We start from the raw sequence: 18144 nt of genomic DNA, 5'->3' as shown, positions 1-18144 counted from the left end.
GAATCTCTACACCCCATATACATTAAAATCAGAGACAAGGAGAGGTTGGTTAACAAGCCAGAAAACATAGGATAATGCAGCCATCAACCTGCACGCATCACGAGCTCTTGTTGAACAGGAGGTAGACAGCGGGTCAATGGCTGCCCGAGGAGCTCATGACAGAGCTAATGTTGGCAGATTACCCCTCTTTTCATCTGTCTCTCTGTTAGGCTGCGCTCCATATCCCCCGCCCTCCGTCATATTCCCCATCTCATCTCGCTTTCACCTAGGTAATTCCAGACAGTGGATGTGCGCACTGGTTTGGCAACTCCTACTGCTCATAGTTGCAGCCGGTTCTCTCTCTTCCCCCCTCCTCCTCTCTCTCCATCCTTTCTTCTGGGTCTCCTCCCTCCCTTCTCTTCCTCCCTCACGAGCAGCATACCTCTTCTTCATCAGCCACCGTGCTGGGGCTGACGCGAGTACCCGCATACTGAGTGCGGACCTCAGAGTGTCGTTGCGCGCATCCTCTGCGTCTAGTTCATTCCTTTATTTATTCAGATTTTCCCCCCTTTTTTGGATTGGGGGTTGCCTACTTCCCGAAGCAAAAGCACAAGAGTGGCTTTTGCACTTCTCCTTTCATTTATCAGCTGAAACCCCCCCTAAATCTCTGCCTCGCTCTCTGTCATCTCTGGAAGCTACAGTTTCGGAATATGGAACCTGTCCGTGGTGCCATGTGACAACGCATTTCATCATTTCTTTCCAACAAAAAAGAAATCGTCTTTGCACCCTAACTTTGGGGATTTTTCATTGAAAACAAAGGGAAGGAGCACTAAAAAAAGAAAAAAATCCCCAGGAGGGATGGAACTTTTGCTCATCGGCTCCATCCTCTGAGGCTTCCGCCGCTGGTGGTTTGGCGATTGGTGCAGAAGGGGGGGGAACTGCGTCGCCAGGTCTGCAAGGCTGTGTGGATGTTGGGTCATTATAGGCCAACCTGTTATTCTAGAAAAGCTTTTCTTTCTTTTTTTTTAATCGAATGGTTCCGGATCCTGTGAGGGATCTGCCACATCCAGCCCCCAAAGCTCGATTTAACGCGTCGGCGTACTGATGCGGTCTGTTTTCGCTGCAGCTCAGCGCCGCTACTCGCACAGAATATGATTTCATGTTGGGGGGGACATTTCAACAGGATTTGAAATCTCAGACTAACCCGGGAATCCATCGACTCGAGGGTCAAAAAAAGCATATTAGGACAGAGATAATCGGAGATTTCCGGACCACATTGCAGATGGACTAAAAGAAGCGCCTTTTCGGGGGGATTTTAACTCACCATTCTCTACTAGAGAACTGCAGTTTCTCCGTTCTGCTTTTTTCACCCGTCTGTGGACATAATGAAAGTTCTTTTGGCTATGCTGCTTGTTGCTGTTTTCTGGAGCCAGGAGTGGAAGCCTGCGCTCTCGGATTCGATCATCCATATCGGTAAGTTTCTGCGCGTTCCCTCTCCTGGATCGTGAGGGAGGGGAGTCTCCGTGTTCTGTGAGGAATCAGCAGCCTTGATGTGTCTAAAATCACAGCGCTTCGCGCAATGTCTGCTTTATTTTTTGACGCACTATCAATGGGACTTCTTTGGCGCAACCAGGACGCACGGCGCTTGTCACGCTGGAGCCTCCTCAGCGGAACATTTCCAGTTTTATCGAATCAGTTTGCTGTAGTTGGGTTGGGTTATTGGCTGAACTAAGACTTTGATCAATTCTTTTTTTGTGGTGATCGATATCAGTAGGGTCTCATTGCATTGACCCCGAAGGACTGCTTGCTCGCTGAATGGGGGATTTCAATAAAGCAGCGTTTTTCCTGCAACTTTGCAGAAACGTCTCGTGCCTGTGGAGAACAGGTGGTTAAACATGGCGCTAGAAGGTTTCCTGGATCATCTTTACTTTGCCTCATTTCATGTCGCATCCACCAGATCAGCCTGATGGCACCAAACTCGCGTTTGTGGGGACATTTGATAACACATCTCATCATGGCAAGGTCTAATGATCCCTGATTGTGACTGTACGTCACTGGATGAAGTGACACCTAAGACTTCAGGAGGGGGGGCGCCTGAGGTTGCAAGGTGGTGGGAAGACAAAATTGCTGCACAAGTCAGGGGCCTCCAATAACTGACACATCTGGAATAGAGAAATGTATAGACAGGAAGGGGAGCAGTGTGCAAGGGGTGTTGGATGCGCACACACAACTGAAAGATTACCGCGAAGGGGGGTCTAAGGGCAGGGATGCCAGTATAGCTTAGTCAGTTTGTTAGTTAATTTTAGTATTTTCTTATTGAACTCTTTGTATTCATTATCCTTTTGAGTTCATGTTTTACTTCGAAGCCCATTGAGACGACTGTTGTTGTGATTTTGGGCTATAAAAATAAAATCGAATTGAATTGAATTGAAAGATAAGCACCTGCGCATGCTGAATTGCTTTTTGACCACAACGCTTAGTAAAGATCCCTTACACATTTGAACACTTGGGAATACATGCACACACACACACACACACACACACACACACACACACACACACACACACACACACACACACACACACACACACACACACAGCACACATGTCCCACATTATGGGACCGCTGACATAATCCGCTGCTTTGTGCTGCCAAAGAGGCCTGTTTGTAAATCAGCTGGCCGGGGTCAGAATAGATAAGCCAATTTGCTGGCTACCTGAATTCAGTTTGCCAAGAGCTGGATTGGGTCGAGGTCTTTCCCGGGCTCTGGTCCAAACAGATGCTTCAAATCAGACACAGCAGCAAATGAATGAGATCTGTTCAAGCTGAAAGCGACTGTGTCATCTTTAATTTGTAGGCGAGGGGCAAGACCAACACTGAGAAGCATAATCTAGTCGGACTAAGCTGAAAGCAAACATTTATGATGGTGTTAGTCACTGAGCAATGATGAGCTGCCTTCCCAATAATTCCTGCAGTTTGTATTAATGGTATTTAAATGAAGTTCTGGAAGGAGTATTGGCACAGCACAGTTGGACTTCGGCACGTCTCCACAAGGGCTTAGTTCGACAGGGCTGCACAGTACTCTGTTCTGGCCCGATGGGGGTGGCAGCAGCAAGACGGATTGCCCTGCGACTGGATACTTTGATCTCAGCAGCAGCCTGATGTTCAGCAAGTGTCTCACTGTAAACTCTTTGAAACTTTATCTCCTTGCCGCCTGCACGTTTCCTTAGATAAGATGGTTTGAAGCGTGGGAATAGCTTGTTCAGTACGAGACGTAGACTTGGCAGGATAGACAATGATCTACATGTAGGCCAGCAGGACTCACCATCAGCTGTTGAAACGTCTCCCTTTTAGTTTTTCTATGTTGCAAGAGGCTTTGCTGTAGTTTTCACATTTGACGTGATATTTTCTGGTTGATAAATAACTTGTCCTTTCCTGCGTCTTTTGCTACCTGTAAAATAAAGTTTTAAAATAATTAATCTTTACCTCCTTTGTCTCTGACCATCTTTAAAAATATACATTTCTTAACATTTTGTGTTGTATCACACTTAGTCTTCTTAGTTCTTGTAGCATTTTTTCATGATGCAGGATGTTTATAAGGATAATTAAGCTTAAAATTGCATTTTTTAGCATTTCTTTATTCAAATGCGGTTTGAAAAATATTGTCTTGGTGATGTCACGAATACAAATACAATGCCACTCGATTCTGATGCATCCACTTGCAGACAAAAAGATCCATGTACGCCTTTGTTTTCCTCGTCTTTGGTGGCGTCTGGGTCTAAACTATACGTCTGGTTAGCTCCAATATTATTTGCCATTTTTGTTGCACTGGTAATGTTAAATTGGGGTTGAGAGGGTCTGCAAGCTAGGAGATAGTGTAAGAAGATGGATGACGGGAAGGGGTGGCGGGCTTACTCTGTGACAGAGTCCCACCTATAATTTCTGCTGAACTCCTGCCGCTCTGCAGAAACTTCGTCCTAGAAAACAGCACAAGTTTTTTGATTTTGCCTAAATATGGCACAATCCACAGTTAAATGACCACTTGGAACACTGTGAAAATAGCTCAAAAGATGATTGAAATGGGACTTTAGGAGATTTATATACATTTTTCACTCTTTTTTTCTAAACACATACCTATATAAATACATGTGTATACACTACACAGACAAAAAAGTGCAAAAAAATCAATAAAGCTTCAATTCCTATGTTTAAATATGGTGAATTGCAGCGGTTAGTGTTAAATTATGCTAAAAAACACAGATTCTGTGGAATAGTCTATGGAGTTCAGATCAAACCAGTCGTAGGTTTTTAAAATCTGAATGATGAGAAAAACCACATGTGAAGTCCAGGTACTGATTTATTTTTTCTTCTTCTTACCAACAGAACAGACAATAGTCTCACCGAGTGTCCATGTCTCCAATTAACACTAATTAGATGCCTACAGCTCTATTTAATCACCATATTTGAAGGTTGTTGTTTCCATGTGAACTGGCATACTGTATGTTCTTTGTTCAAGGACAAAAGGAAAGGTGTGAGTGGTTGTTTGGATGCAGCGATTGAAGTCATGCTACCTTTTCCTCCTCTGTCTCTCTTCACCAGTACCTTATTTCTAATCAATAGTTCATTTCCAAGCTCGCCACAAGTACTTTGAATCACCACAAAAGGTTATCGTCCCCCAAACAATGTGTTTATATATATATATTTTTGTCCTTCTCACGTTTAAACACACACTGGCCATCATGTCTCCCTGCTCATCCTCACTGCAGGAGAAAAATGCATCCATAGCATCATTTTCCGATTTAAAAAAAAAAAAAAAGGAAGAATTTACATTAAATTGTTTCTACTTTTCAAAATTTTTCTAAAAAATAAGCTTCCTCTACATTTTCTGCTTTCTTTTCAGGTCTAATGAGATGACCTCGTTTGTTCTTAGCATGTGCACGTGTCTCACATCGACTTAGGGCAGCATGGGAGAACAAAAAAAGCCAGCCATACTCGCCAGGCGCATCACATTGATATGTCAGGAGTAATCCTTTTTTAATCTTTTTGTTGCTGTTAAAGATGGAAGACAGGGAGGAGGGGAAGAGAGTCTGGTGATCCGAGGTGTGTACATCAAAAGAAGAAAAAAAACAATGTCAAACAGAATGTAAAAAATCTTGGACACAGACGTACTCTGTGCCTTCAAACCATCTTAACTTTCCACAAACTTAGGACGTGTCACTCCAGGAAAGGGTTGCCATTATTTAGCCGATATTAGCAGCAGTGACCGGCGACAGCTCCATCATGCACTGTCCAGGCATTAAATGTGATTGAGCCGCTGGGGAGCTGGCACTACTGCCTCTCCTCTTGGTTCTCTTATTCTCTGTCACTCTCCTCACTTTGTCTCTCTAATGATCAGCATGCAGAGGGAAAGGGGGGAGTCCGCTTGCCTCTTGGCCTTCACTGTATCGTGTGATGCATGCCAATTGCTCATTGCTTTACAAGGGAAGTTTGTATGGATTTTGCTGGGGTGCTTTGCGGAGATGAAGAATCACGCAGGCAGGAAGTGTGTTTGTGTGCGCCGTGAACGAGGCAGCCCAAACTAAAGTGGAAACGCAGAGTCTGAATGGTCTCTTGGCGTGAATCAACTTATCATGCATCGGATATGAGACCAAAAAAACTTGGGGAGGGGCCCAGCTGCAGACAATAAGATGGCATTAGACATCATCGGCCGGAAGCGGAAACTACACAACTTAAGGCACAAGCAGAAGGGTTTTATTTTTTTCTGTTTGAACATTTGATTTATTATTTAGAAGTTAAGAATTTGACAGTCTTTGTAATGTTTAAACCATAAGTGGGTTTATTGTCAAATTTCTTTTAATCAGTGCGTGCTTTAATATGAAAGTTTGAAATGGAATTTGCAGAGATTTTTTTTTCCGTAATGAATTACAAATCTGAAAATCTTCAAACCACAAACATGCAAGATATACGAATACTTGCAAAACTGTATAATATATCCTTTAAGAATTCTCATGTAAAAGGTATTCTGAATTGTTATTGTACGTACACCAAGCATGTGTGATGCATTCAAGAAAGCGCTAAACGTGGGTTGTTGTACGGTGTTTTAGAATATGGTGTTCACACAGATCTGTTGATACCCATACTAGCGAATGTATTTACTGTTGGAAGAGGCTTGGTGCGAAATATCGAAGCGATGCAGAGCTCGCCAATCTTGCCAATAATCTTGCTTCAGGTCTTTTCTTTAACAGCTCTATTCCGATGTATGTACAACTTGGTATCGTAATTCAGACCGGGCACAGACTGCAGTTATTAATTTTTCCTTCATGATTGATTTGAAACCTTAGTTCCTGTTCTGTTTTGAAAGGGGCGGTACCAAATTCCAGTCCCTGATTGGTCAAAGTTAAACTGGTTTAACTTTCAGCACGCATTCAATGGCTGCGTGTTTTGTGCGTAGAGCCCGACAATATACTCAAAAACATGCATAGTGACTTGAATGCATGCGTTAACATAGACTTTTCATTGGAAGTGGTCACTCGAATGTGCATTTGTGAGCCCAGCGTGAATGTAAATAAACCTATAAATAAGACGAAGAAATGTAAATAAACAGTAAATGTTATGGTCACCAGGACAAATTAACGTTTTAGTGAGCCAGATGGGCTTGAAAATACTAAAGTTTTGTTGCTTTCAAAATCGACATTAACAAATAATGGTCAGAATAAAAAAAAGTGTTACAGCTAAAAAACTGAAAAAAAGACGGAACTGTTTGTGTCTCTTCCATAAATGTCGATCTTCTGTTATTTACAGTAATATAACCTTCTAGTATATAGCTCTGCTACTATCACAATCTCTTGTACTCTTGCTGCTGCAGGCTAATTTTCAACTGAATATTCCAATTTTGCCACATTTGCAATTCCAGTATTTTATATCAGACCCAGACAAACCAAAAAAAAAGGGATATCTTGTCCATCTGTTGCCTTGCTCTCCAAATTATCTGTCATGGGCAATGAACAATGGACATTTGTTTAACGTCAACAGATAAATGGCACAGTGTGATAAAGCGGCACATTCGACTCCAACCAAAGTCCACAATGTTCCTTGCAAACACTAATTTCTTTGTTTCAGACGATATTTTTTTTCTCCCATAATTGTTTTTTTTTTTCTTTCACCAGACTGCTACAAATTTTTAAGTGAACTAAATGAAGAACTGAACATGGAAGTCAGGCAACCGCATCACTCATTCTTGTTGGTGCACTTGTGCATATTTTTCACACACTTGGCTTGAAAGTCATTCAAGGCGGTTTGCCACTTTTCGGTGAACTTCCATATTAAGTGCTTCTGTAAAGTCTGACTTATTGAAAGCATGTCGACATTTGTGTGATTCCTCGTACTTTTGGATTTTGTTTCTTAATAGAATAGTTTTTGCATAGTTTGTGCTGTTTTCCAGAAAATAGAATAAATCTGACTGTTCGGATATTGCATGTTGTTAATGTCTCTGAACATCTAAGAGCCTAATTTAAATATCCCAAACCAGTGCATGCTGTCCTGAAATTGGGCCAGTGAGTGTGACATCAGCCCAAGAGGTCCACAGAGATCTGTTTGTTACTGCTACACATCTCTGGTGTTTACCCTGCATAATTGCATGGCTGTTTTCTATGGGAAGACAAATGGCAGTGACTGTTAGATGACACAAATTAGACATTGCAACTGAGTTCCTTAGTGGATGACCTTTACAGCAGTTTGAAACAATAATTGACTTTAGGGAGCCATGTTAAACTGCACAGTTTTGTATTTGCCATGATCCCTTTTAATTAAAGATTGACAACACTTTTTTTGTGTGTTGCTCTTAGAAATTGAATAAAACATTGTTTCTAAACCCTGATGTGGTGGTCTTTTGGAGTGAAAATAGACACAAATTTAAGATTAGAAAATAGGTAGATTGGTGGTCATTGATTGACGTTTTTAAATTGATAAAACTAGGGTGTGATTGTGCTTGCCAATAATTGAGAACATGTTTACTGTCCATGAAAGGAGCTGGAAGACTACATTTGAGTTTGGTGCCATTTCTTCAAAATGTATTTCTAAGCAACGCTATATGTGTTTATGTCTGTTTTTGTGTGTGTGTCTGTGATTACTGTGTGTTTTCAATGGTTGTTTCATTTCGGTTTTGGTCTACAGGTTTCACAGCTGTCAATACAGCTTTGTCTTGTTAAACCTCTTTCTAGATTTGTGTGTCTATGTATGTGTGTGTGCACGTCTGCAGGCGTTTATTTTATTTTATTTGCTTTTATGCATGAGTTCAGCACGGTTGGAACCACACAGTATATTAAATGCTTCATATCTTCCGAGTTATATAGCTGCTTGCTGTACCTGTCCATGCTATCTTTGATCTACACGACTTAGCACCTCATATTTCTGTGTGCACGAGCTGCAGTGTGTTTTATGTGGAATCCTTACAAGAGCTAGCAGTGTCTTCTGGTGAAGACACACAGCATCTGTACTCATGCACTGAGGCAGAACTGTTAACTAGATGGAGAGAAAGAGAATGTGCATGCATGTTTCTTTGAGGTAGAACCGGACTGACAGGTCGCTGTGAGAAAAGTTTAGTTGCTTGTCAGAGGTCGACTGCAGAGCAGGCAGGGGTCAACCCTGCCACCGCGTCACCAGAACAGACCAGATGGTCTGGGAAAGGGTGGGTGCAGCAAAGGCTCTTGTTCCTGGATGATTGTATTGTGCGATTATCCAGTTGACACAAGCCAAACCTCATCTTTGGAAAAGGGCATTTGCTTTTCACTGCAATGACTATCAACTTCCTAGATTTTCTCTTTTTAAATAAAACAAAATAAAACATTTGCCAAAAGCCTGACCTGACCTTTGGTTTAGATCAGTTTAAAAAAATATATTTTGAAAATGGCCTAAATGGAATTGGCGCACTGTGATAAAGATAAGGACATGGTCATTAACTAAATACCAAGACAAGGATAGTTACTTAAAAGATGCCGAATTAACACTAAGGAGCCCAATGTATTCTATCAAATATTACAAAAAACAGCCAAATTGTTTTAAAGTTCATGATACAAGCAAGGTTTTATGTTTAGTCTTTTTTTTAATCCTACCATTAAATCTTAAGTTTTTAATTTGAATTTACCGGCATTCATTTAAAAAAAAGTAATTTTTACATTTCAGCCCAGAAAATGTCTTGAAAACTTATTTTGTTCAATTTTGGTGACTTTTGAAAATTTAAGCGTAATGTATTGTACTTAGCTGACAGGTTTGAGAGCAGCTACAAGTCTCTGGTGCTGTGGATCATCTGCTTTTGAAATGTTGTGTATTCAGAGACTATATTCCACATAGTTTGACTGTGGGGAGGAGACATTTGGATGCTTTAGCCTTACAATCATCTCAGACCAGTCTGCCCATTCCTATCTGATTTAATCTGCCAAATTTTATCCACACTGCTGATCTCTAGAGTTTTTGCCTTTTTACATTTTACTTTTACTTATACAAACATCAATGTTTTCTGAAAATCAAACCAGCTCACACTAAAAACCCAGTAAGTCTCACTCTGATCATCTTTTGATCCATTTTAAAAGCATTCCGAGTGGTCTTTTACTTATGAGTATGCAGCGGCAGTAGTTCATAAAAAATTCACCTGTAAATTGTGGGCGGGACCTTTGTCACAGAATAACCCTGCCCTCACATCTCGTCATCCATAGGTTTATACTCTCTTCTGCTAGATCACAGCCAATCACAACCCAGATCTAGTATTGCTGGTGTGACAAAAATGGCGAGCAATATTGGAGCTATCCAGCCATCCAGTTTTGAGCCAGATGCCAGATCGGACAAGGAAAACGAAGACGTACATGGATCTGTTTGTCTGCAATTGGATGCATCGGAATATAACATAGCAGAAGCTTGTGGTCTCCCAAGCATTTATTTTTTTACGTCACAAATACGCTCTTTTTCCAAAATGGCCATTGACACTCAATGTTTTTTCCATCCAAGGTGATGCTAAATGAAGTTGACTCCTGGATGTAATGGGGCATTGCAAATTAGCCACATTTAGAGGGGTTAAAGTCACAAAGCCCCCCCCCCCCCCACACATTCTTCAACATGATCCCCGTAGCTTTGAGGGAAACTTTAAAGAAAAGACCCATAATTTTAAGCTCCAAAAAACTACTTTCTTTATTTTTTTTTCTATGCACACTTGTGTGTGGGTGTGCACATTTGTTCATTTTTGTTGGATCATGACATGTGCTTTATGTGGGTGTTAATGTCTGGTGTTCACCCATTCTGTGTAGCAGCTGCTCTCTTCTTTCTTTATATTTGTCCTGATTTTTTTATGCTCGTGTTCACTGCCTCTCTGCCAGCACAAATGGTGCTTTTGTCCTGCACCAATCTGCACTTTGTCTCAGCGGGGCAAAAGCTGCCCTGCATGTGCATAAAATATCTATTCCTGCAAAAAGTACACTTCATGCAAACTTCTTGGGCATGCATTTACGAGAGGAAGGTAATACATTAAGTGGCTGGCTTATTTGACTGAACTGGACTCGAAAGCTGCTCGTTTCTGAGCACACCCCTGAAACCAATCTTTGTATGGCCACATGGCAGCATGTGCTTTTATGCTTTGCATGGACTCCTCCTTCACTCTTCTCAATTATTTCTTCTACAATGCAAAATTGGCTGCCAGCATTTCACAGCACCCATCAAATAAAGGACGCATGACGATGACAAGCCCGTTCTGCACTGCACATGCACACACTTAACCCAGTGTGCATACTACGATGAAAAGGACACTTGAGCGTATTAAATTTACCTGTAAAAACTTTTTACAGGACACTAAAATCCGAAGAACTAATAATAAAGGCTTTTGCTTGTAACATTTATTTGTAGATTTTTCTATAAAACTATAAATTTAATTGAAATACAGCTTCTCCAAATAACCCCTTTTTTAGTTTTACTTTTAATTCAATAAATCATTTTAAAAAATAAAAGCTTTTTAGTTTGTAACTGTGTCATATGTTTTCTGAGTGCCGTGACTTCCTGTTACAGGACAAGTATTAACTAGGTGTCTTAGTTTATGATGTTCTCCAACAATAAACTTCTATTTACAGCTTTAAAATGTGCTTTCCAAAATGATGTAGATGCACAGTTAGTTTCCACATTCTGGCGTGTGCTACAACGTTGGCAGATAGAAATTGGATGATGGAACGGCAGAATAAAAACCTGAAAGAAGACGTGTGTGTGTGTGTGTGTGTGTGTGTGTAAAAGTGGTGAGGGCAGCTGATGGGTGGACCTGCTAAAATGCACTTGTGTTTCCGTTTGTCTGGGAGAGTAACAGAGAGCGGCACAGGAGTAGGTAAAAGAGCTACAGCTCCAAATACAGATGAAGCAGTTGGTTGCCATTAAGGGTTTATTGTGGTTTATTGTAGCTGTCGCAAATAAGTTAATGTGTGGTAAACACAGCATTCTTTTTCATCTGTGCTGGATTTTAACTGTTGTTTTGCTCTTTCTCTCTTATAAAATGGTTTCTGAGTTTTTTCACCTTGATACAATGAGGTATATGACGTGTAGAGTCCTTTTATTTAGTGGTGGTTGGTATAAAGCATGAATCTTTTTGCATCATTCAGCCTTAAAAATGTGCTAGGACAAAATGAAAACTGTTTTGCCCTTATCCTCAAAGCTCAAAGTTCAAATTTTAAGTTCAGTGGTGCATGTATTTGTCCTCATTTCCCCTTGTTGGGTATCTTTTGTGTGTGTGTGTGCGCTTGTGCGTTTATTTTCATTAACATACCTAATTTTCATTTTTGTATAGATCTATCTGAATATTCTATTTTCTGTGAAGATAATCTTTACCAGCAGTTTCTCTTTCGCTGGTTGACTGCTGCAGAATGTGTGAGAGTGCCGGAGTCGGTGGGATTTAAACCTCCAATTCTCAATCATCCAACCTGCCCTTTGCCCGACCTTTAATCTTTAAACATTTATTGCTGTGTGGTGTTTTTCCTTCTGTATCTTTCAGTGTTTCACGCCCGTTCCCTTTAATATCTTTGCTTCTCTCCCTTGCCCTTTTAGCACTACCCCCCAAAAGCATAAGCCTAGGAGGCTGCCAGTGTTTACAGACACAGGCATTAGAACTTACAGGGGTTAAACTTTGGTAATCACTGTCTGGAACTTGTTCTGTGCCGTTGGTTTGTTTACCCAACACATTTGGCAAGATGTCACAAAGCTATACCTGCACACGGCCATCTGCTTGTTTTTCTCAGAGTTTCTTCTTGGCTTGTGCACACTTGTTGAGCACATTAGATATTGCTGTGCCTATTTACAACACTTATGCATGAATGTAATACATTAGCTCATGGTACTTTTTAAATGAACAAGCCACAGAGTTCACTGGTTTATATGAGCATGGAGTCTAAGCAGTGTTTGGAAATATGCTAGGCAGTTCTTAATTTTGGGGATGCTCGAATAGCCAGTTTAGTATTTAAGTAGCACTAAAAGATGAAATATAGTCGATTCGACATCACTAAGCACAACCAGAATTAATCAATATATAAGGCCCCGGATTATAAGGCGCACTATCATGAAAAATGAATTAAAATAAGACTTTTAAGTGTGCCTTATAGTGCGAAAACTGAAGAGTTTATTCTTCCTATAATTTGATGATTCTTTGTTTTTTGTGTTTCTGAAGCTGCAATTTTTTTGTTACTTGTTTTTGTAGGAAAGCATTGACAGCAAACGTACAAACGCTTGATTTTAGACTGCACAATTTAAAGCCAAGTCTCAGCATAAAGTTAATATGAATTGAGCCGGTCTGTATAGAGCTATTTATTTACAGACATTCTCCAAAAGCAGCAGGAGCTCTTAGCCTTGTGTGGGGAGTAAAGCAGGCGCCAAGCGGGCTGTCTGGGCTGGAGGTCTTGCAGTATTTATGAGTATTCTTCCTGCATTTTGCATCACTATCTATGATGGTTGAACATTATTAAATGATATGACAGTAATTGTGTGCAGGAATTTACAGCTTTATAGCTGAAGGATTTGTAGGAATTGCTGAAAAAAACAAAGAAACACTTGGGACTCTGAACTTTAGAGATTTAGAAGACAGTCTTATGTCAGACACCAACACAGCCAGAAGGCCTTCCTGCCTTACTATGAAATCTGTTATTAAGACAGCATGATTAGACCTTTTCTGTTACTGGAAGGTCCCCTGGACTGATGGGCTTTCACCCTGACTTTCTGCTCTTTCAGCCTGGATTCCCACTGGAACATATAATAGCAACATTGGTCCACAGCTCTCAATATAATGGTTTCACTTTAAAGCCTCAAAATTTGTCAAAAGACAACCTTTTTGGGGGGTGGGGGGTGTTCAGATTCACTGTATGCCGACTTCTACTTCTTGAAAACCTAACCTGCATCCGTTTTGGAGTATTATAAATTGTCATGCATGATGAAGCACTAAAGTACATTTTCAAGGCTTCAAAATTGGTGCATCAATACATTTTCCTTTGCGAGGAGTAGAATACATACTTTTGACCGGAGGTGAAACTGCAAAAAAGAAAAAAGAGACAGGAAACCTTAAAAAGACTTTATACAAAATTACTGTCCAAATGAAATGTCACCCTCACAGTTACTGCACTTAACATTAATAAATGCACTTATCACATGGCCTCCTGTGAGACTTGCCCAGCTTTTAATTGTTTTGTTTGTAATTTTACTTCCCCCTTTTTGCATCTCCTCGTTTGAACCCACCCACAGCTCCCCTGGCTTCACACGTGCTCCCTCCACTCCAGGCTTTCAAGTGTGTTGACCTACAATCAAAGAAAAACTCATCCTGCTTTCACTTCATTAATCTTGCTTTCTCGTGCTCAGCTTTTCGACTGTTGTTTGTTGTTTTTAGTGAATAATCAAATAATTAACTACCATCTCACTATACAAAAATGACATTTAAGGTCAAATTACATATGTATTTGTTATGTATCACAGTACAATCAGAAACAAACCTCTGAATATTCTAAAACTGTATTTTCACCTGCCCAGTACTAACAAAGACTTAGATTTATGTCATGATGTAAACCGTCCTCTAATGCAATGAGTAAAACTTGGCGACAAAACAAAATCTGAATCATGTTTTCATTCAAATGTACCAGAAGGGGGCGTCTAATTAACTCCATTTTTTTGTTATGTCTTATTTTTATGTTCTTCAAAATCATTTTTATCAAAAGCATTATAGCAATGTTTGACTGTATTATAGATAACATTTTTCACACTTCATCTTAGCGCTTGGCAGCCATGCTAATCTTATCAAACACAGCCGCCTGAGTTTTGCTTTGAAAACAAGTCTTGTCACTGATGGAGGAGTGGGGATGTCTTTGAGCTCAAATGTCTCTTCCAGTCCATAAGCCCCTTTTATTCATAAAACCAAATTATATAATAAAAAAGATATATCAACAAAGTGACAAAAGCCAGATGCAGTTTGGTCCAGGTTCTGCTTAACCCTTGTGCTATCTTAGATGACCCCACCCTTACTTTGACGTGTTCTTCCTACCATGACAAAGGTGGATAAAGGTGGAAAGATTTCATGTAATCCATGGACACCAGTGAAGATCACAAATCATTGAAGAAAAAAGGTTCAGAGCACTGTCTAGTGGGTCTAGATGACCCAACTCCCAACGATAAAGTGCCTAGGATAGCACAAGGGTTAAAGGAACCCGTAGCTGCAGATCAAAGAGAAATACTGCATGGATTTAAAATGGAAACCATGGGTCTGCTGTGTTACTTATGACTTTTAGTTGAGGAGTAATCACATGCTTTGTAATTTAACAGAGTATGGGAACATTTAATTCATTTTGTTAATTTTTTCTTGTATCTCCAACCTCCTCAGTAAAGTGAGATGTAATGGGAAGTATGTGCAATGTGTAACCTTGCCCATGTGTTCATAGCTGCAGGGAAAACTGTGCTTCGTGCCAAACATTTATTGCTCCAAGTAAAATCACCATTAAGACTGTTGCATTGGGAAGTCACAAGGTGCCAATTGGGAGAACTCAATTTGAAATCTCTATAGCCTTGTTTCCACTGAGAAGTTCCAGTCTGGTATTTTGAGGTTTTCCATTATAAAATGGATCCATTAAGCCGGACCAATCTGTACCATTTTTCTATGACCCCCTGTTGATTGTAGGTCCATTGAAGAATGGAGCAGGCCGGTTAGGGCGGGGCTGGTGTTTAAACCATTGACTGGCTGTGAGTCATCATGACAAGAGAAAGCGATATGAAAGTAGCTGCAATCTTCTCTAAAACAGCATCAAATGCTTTGTGTATGGTACGAAGTACCATAGCCAAGCAGAAAACTTAGCTGCTGGATGAACTCCATTAATGTTGTTGTGAGCTTCACCTCACATGCACCATGACGGACCAACTTTGAGTGGAAACACTCACTTAGACCATACTGTAAAGCTCAAGGCTTATGTGTACCATCCAGTGGCCTAGAGAGAACATTTTAGAGGGGGGGGACAAAAGACTTTGGAAGGACGGTAAATGAGAACAGCAAAGTGGAAAACCCTTATAAATGCAATGTTCAAAAATATGTATTTATTTAATGCTTCTTTAAGCAGTTGCATTGCTAAAAGAAGCTTGTATTGATAATTTCTTGACCTTTTTCAATAATCATACCAATATAATCTCAAGAAATGGGGGAAGTTGAGGGGCAAAGGTTTTTGCTGCCCCCCTCTGGATCCACCCCTGGTACCATCTCTCTCAACTATTAGCTGCACACCTGATATGTTTCTTTTATTTTTTCCCCCCTTTATAACCATTACTCACTTGACTGAAATATTTTTTTCCCAGTAATAAAAAAACAACAAAGTGGGTACTTGTAATATTTATGCAAATGTCTTATTCAATTATGCAGTGGTTTGGAGCATAAGTATTGTAGCTAAATCTTAAAAAGTTAAGCTGAAAATCCTCTTTAGTCCGGAGGTCCTAGCTCTAATCGTCAGGATATTGTTGTTTTTGGTCTCATTATTAATTCCTTTGCTTTCTAGTGACCTCCCGCATGTGTGTGTGAGCGGCAGAGAGTGTGTGGGCGTTATTTATTTTAATTTTTGTGTTTATATATCTATATATATCTATATATAAATATATATATATCTATAGATATATAGATATATATATATATAGATATATAGATATCTATATATATATATAGATACATATATATATATAACATGCACAAAAATGTTAGGGAGGAGAGCTCATTCTGATTTGTTTCCTGCTCTTAAACGTTCATCTTTCATCATATTTGTGATATCTCTCACGCAGTGGGGAGTGCCCCAGTACATACACACTCAAGGGGTTAGCAGAGCAGGATGTGCACTGCAGACCACAAAGAGATGCAAATAAAAACAAAAAGAGTAAAATAAAATGGCAAAAATAGAAATAGGTAATAACTGCATGTCCACATGATCTAATTTTACCCTTCGGGTCATTCAGCTGTGATATGTGGACACGTTCGTCATTGTAGCAGGGATTTGTGCTCTCTTTTTAAGTATTTCAGACACATGACAGGTGGATTATTGCATTATGTCAACAAATGTCCTGCTTTACTTTAAACTCAAGGGGAAATACAACATAGAGCGAAGCTCTGCAACAAGGCTTACTGCAGTATTAGTGAGACACTAAGTCTATCAGTTGTGGCACAAAATTTTCGAATAAATAAGAATTCCTAGCTGACGCTATGATTTCTCTCTTTTTTTTTTTTTACAGGTTAAATATGACAAAAATGACTAAATTAAATGCAATTTACGTTCGTCTTGATGAGTTGAAGTGGAAAAGTGTAGTGCAAATGTTTGCCATCTGTGTGTCTGTATTCATTGATAAATACACATATCAAATATGGAGCGGTGCAGGCTGTAGACATAGGCAGTCAGCTGTTAACAGGGATGTTCAGAGACACTAAATTCCTATCATGGGCCGTCCTGTCTCACATATTCAGTTCAGACATAAGAATATAGGAACAGACAGTCTTCCTTTTCCGTCTCGGTGTAGTTGCAGGGCCTTATGCACCCTCAACAGCAGTCTAAACCCAGAGCGTCACAGAGCAGTCAAACCAAATCAAGCTGTTGTGCGTGTTCTCCAGCTGTATGCGCGCATAAAGGGTTATATCAGTGCATAATGCTTTGTACAATATGCTTGATTGTGCGAGTCCATATGTGTGATATCATATTGTGGGTGTATTATTACTGTACTTTGGTATGCACTGATTTGTGCGTCTGGCTGCGCGCTCCCAGAGCCTACAGCATCACCGTAAATACGCTGCTGAAATGTAGACATCTTGTAGAATAAAAACAAAAATGACAACTTTACAGGAGTTAATTAATCATCTAAATTGTACTTTTGTGTGAGATAATAATGTAGTAGCATGGTTTCTGGTATTGTCACGGATTATTATTACCTGCTGGCTTTAAAAAAATGCCTTTTTTTCCAGCAATTTTTTTATTTTCAAAGTAAAAGAACATGAAAAAAACTGTTAATATTGCAGTAGCCATTTTTTAGTTGCTAAGTTACATGGTGTCTTAGCATTTTAATAAGCTAATTTCAGCGTTCCTGTAGTATATGTATCTACATTAGTAAGTACTTTTCACACATTTATATTGTATAACATTATTACATACACAGTTGTTACATCACTATGAAATGGCTCAGTGCAACAAATCCAATATTTTCCAAGCACGAGTTTTGGCAAATGATGGTTCCTGGCTCAGCCAGATCTGTTAAAACAAAAGGGACTGTCAAATAAACATGTTAATAAATATAAACGGGTGTAAGTTACTCTCAGACCTGTGTCCCCATAAGCCAAATGTAAAAACGTTTTCCAATTGGGAAGTTTCACATTCATTCTGAATAGCAAAGTATTTTGTTTAAAAACAGAAAAAAATATTTTGCTCCAAATAGAAAAACTGCCCAATTAACAGCCCAGGATGCAATTTAAAGCAAAGCCCCATTGTTTTTGCTGAGAAGCCCTTACTTTCTAGATGGTGATCTTAAAATCGTCACTTTTTGTGTCTCACTTTATCCTATGTTTACAGCAGAACAGATTTTTTTCCCTCCACAACATCACAGAGTTCTGTGGAGGAAAATACAGACATTTCTGCAGTGGTTAATATAGAAACAGAGGAGGT

The 18144-nt window shown here is 39.8% G+C and overlaps 1 protein-coding gene across 3 annotated transcripts in view; it reads left to right on the top strand.

The window, feature by feature from the left end:
* The first annotated feature begins 244 nt into the window (after positions 1-244).
* The window catches only part of grid2 (glutamate ionotropic receptor delta type subunit 2), a 562418-nt gene continuing 544518 nt past the window's right edge, over positions 245-18144 (top strand). Inside the window, exon 1 of one of the 3 annotated variants that reach the window (XM_023958369.1) lies at positions 245-1452. In XM_023958369.1, the coding sequence (XP_023814137.1) occupies positions 1365-1452 (88 nt within the window). In that variant the 5' untranslated portion in view covers positions 245-1364. The remainder of the gene's footprint in view (positions 1453-18144) is intronic. The other 2 variants (XR_002873852.1, XM_023958368.1) reach the window with 2 other exon arrangements.

Source organism: Oryzias latipes, chromosome 9 (genome assembly GCF_002234675.1).
Source record: "Oryzias latipes chromosome 9, ASM223467v1".
Lineage (NCBI taxonomy): Eukaryota > Metazoa > Chordata > Actinopteri > Beloniformes > Adrianichthyidae > Oryzias > Oryzias latipes.
This window is presented reverse-complemented; position numbering and strand designations above follow the sequence as displayed.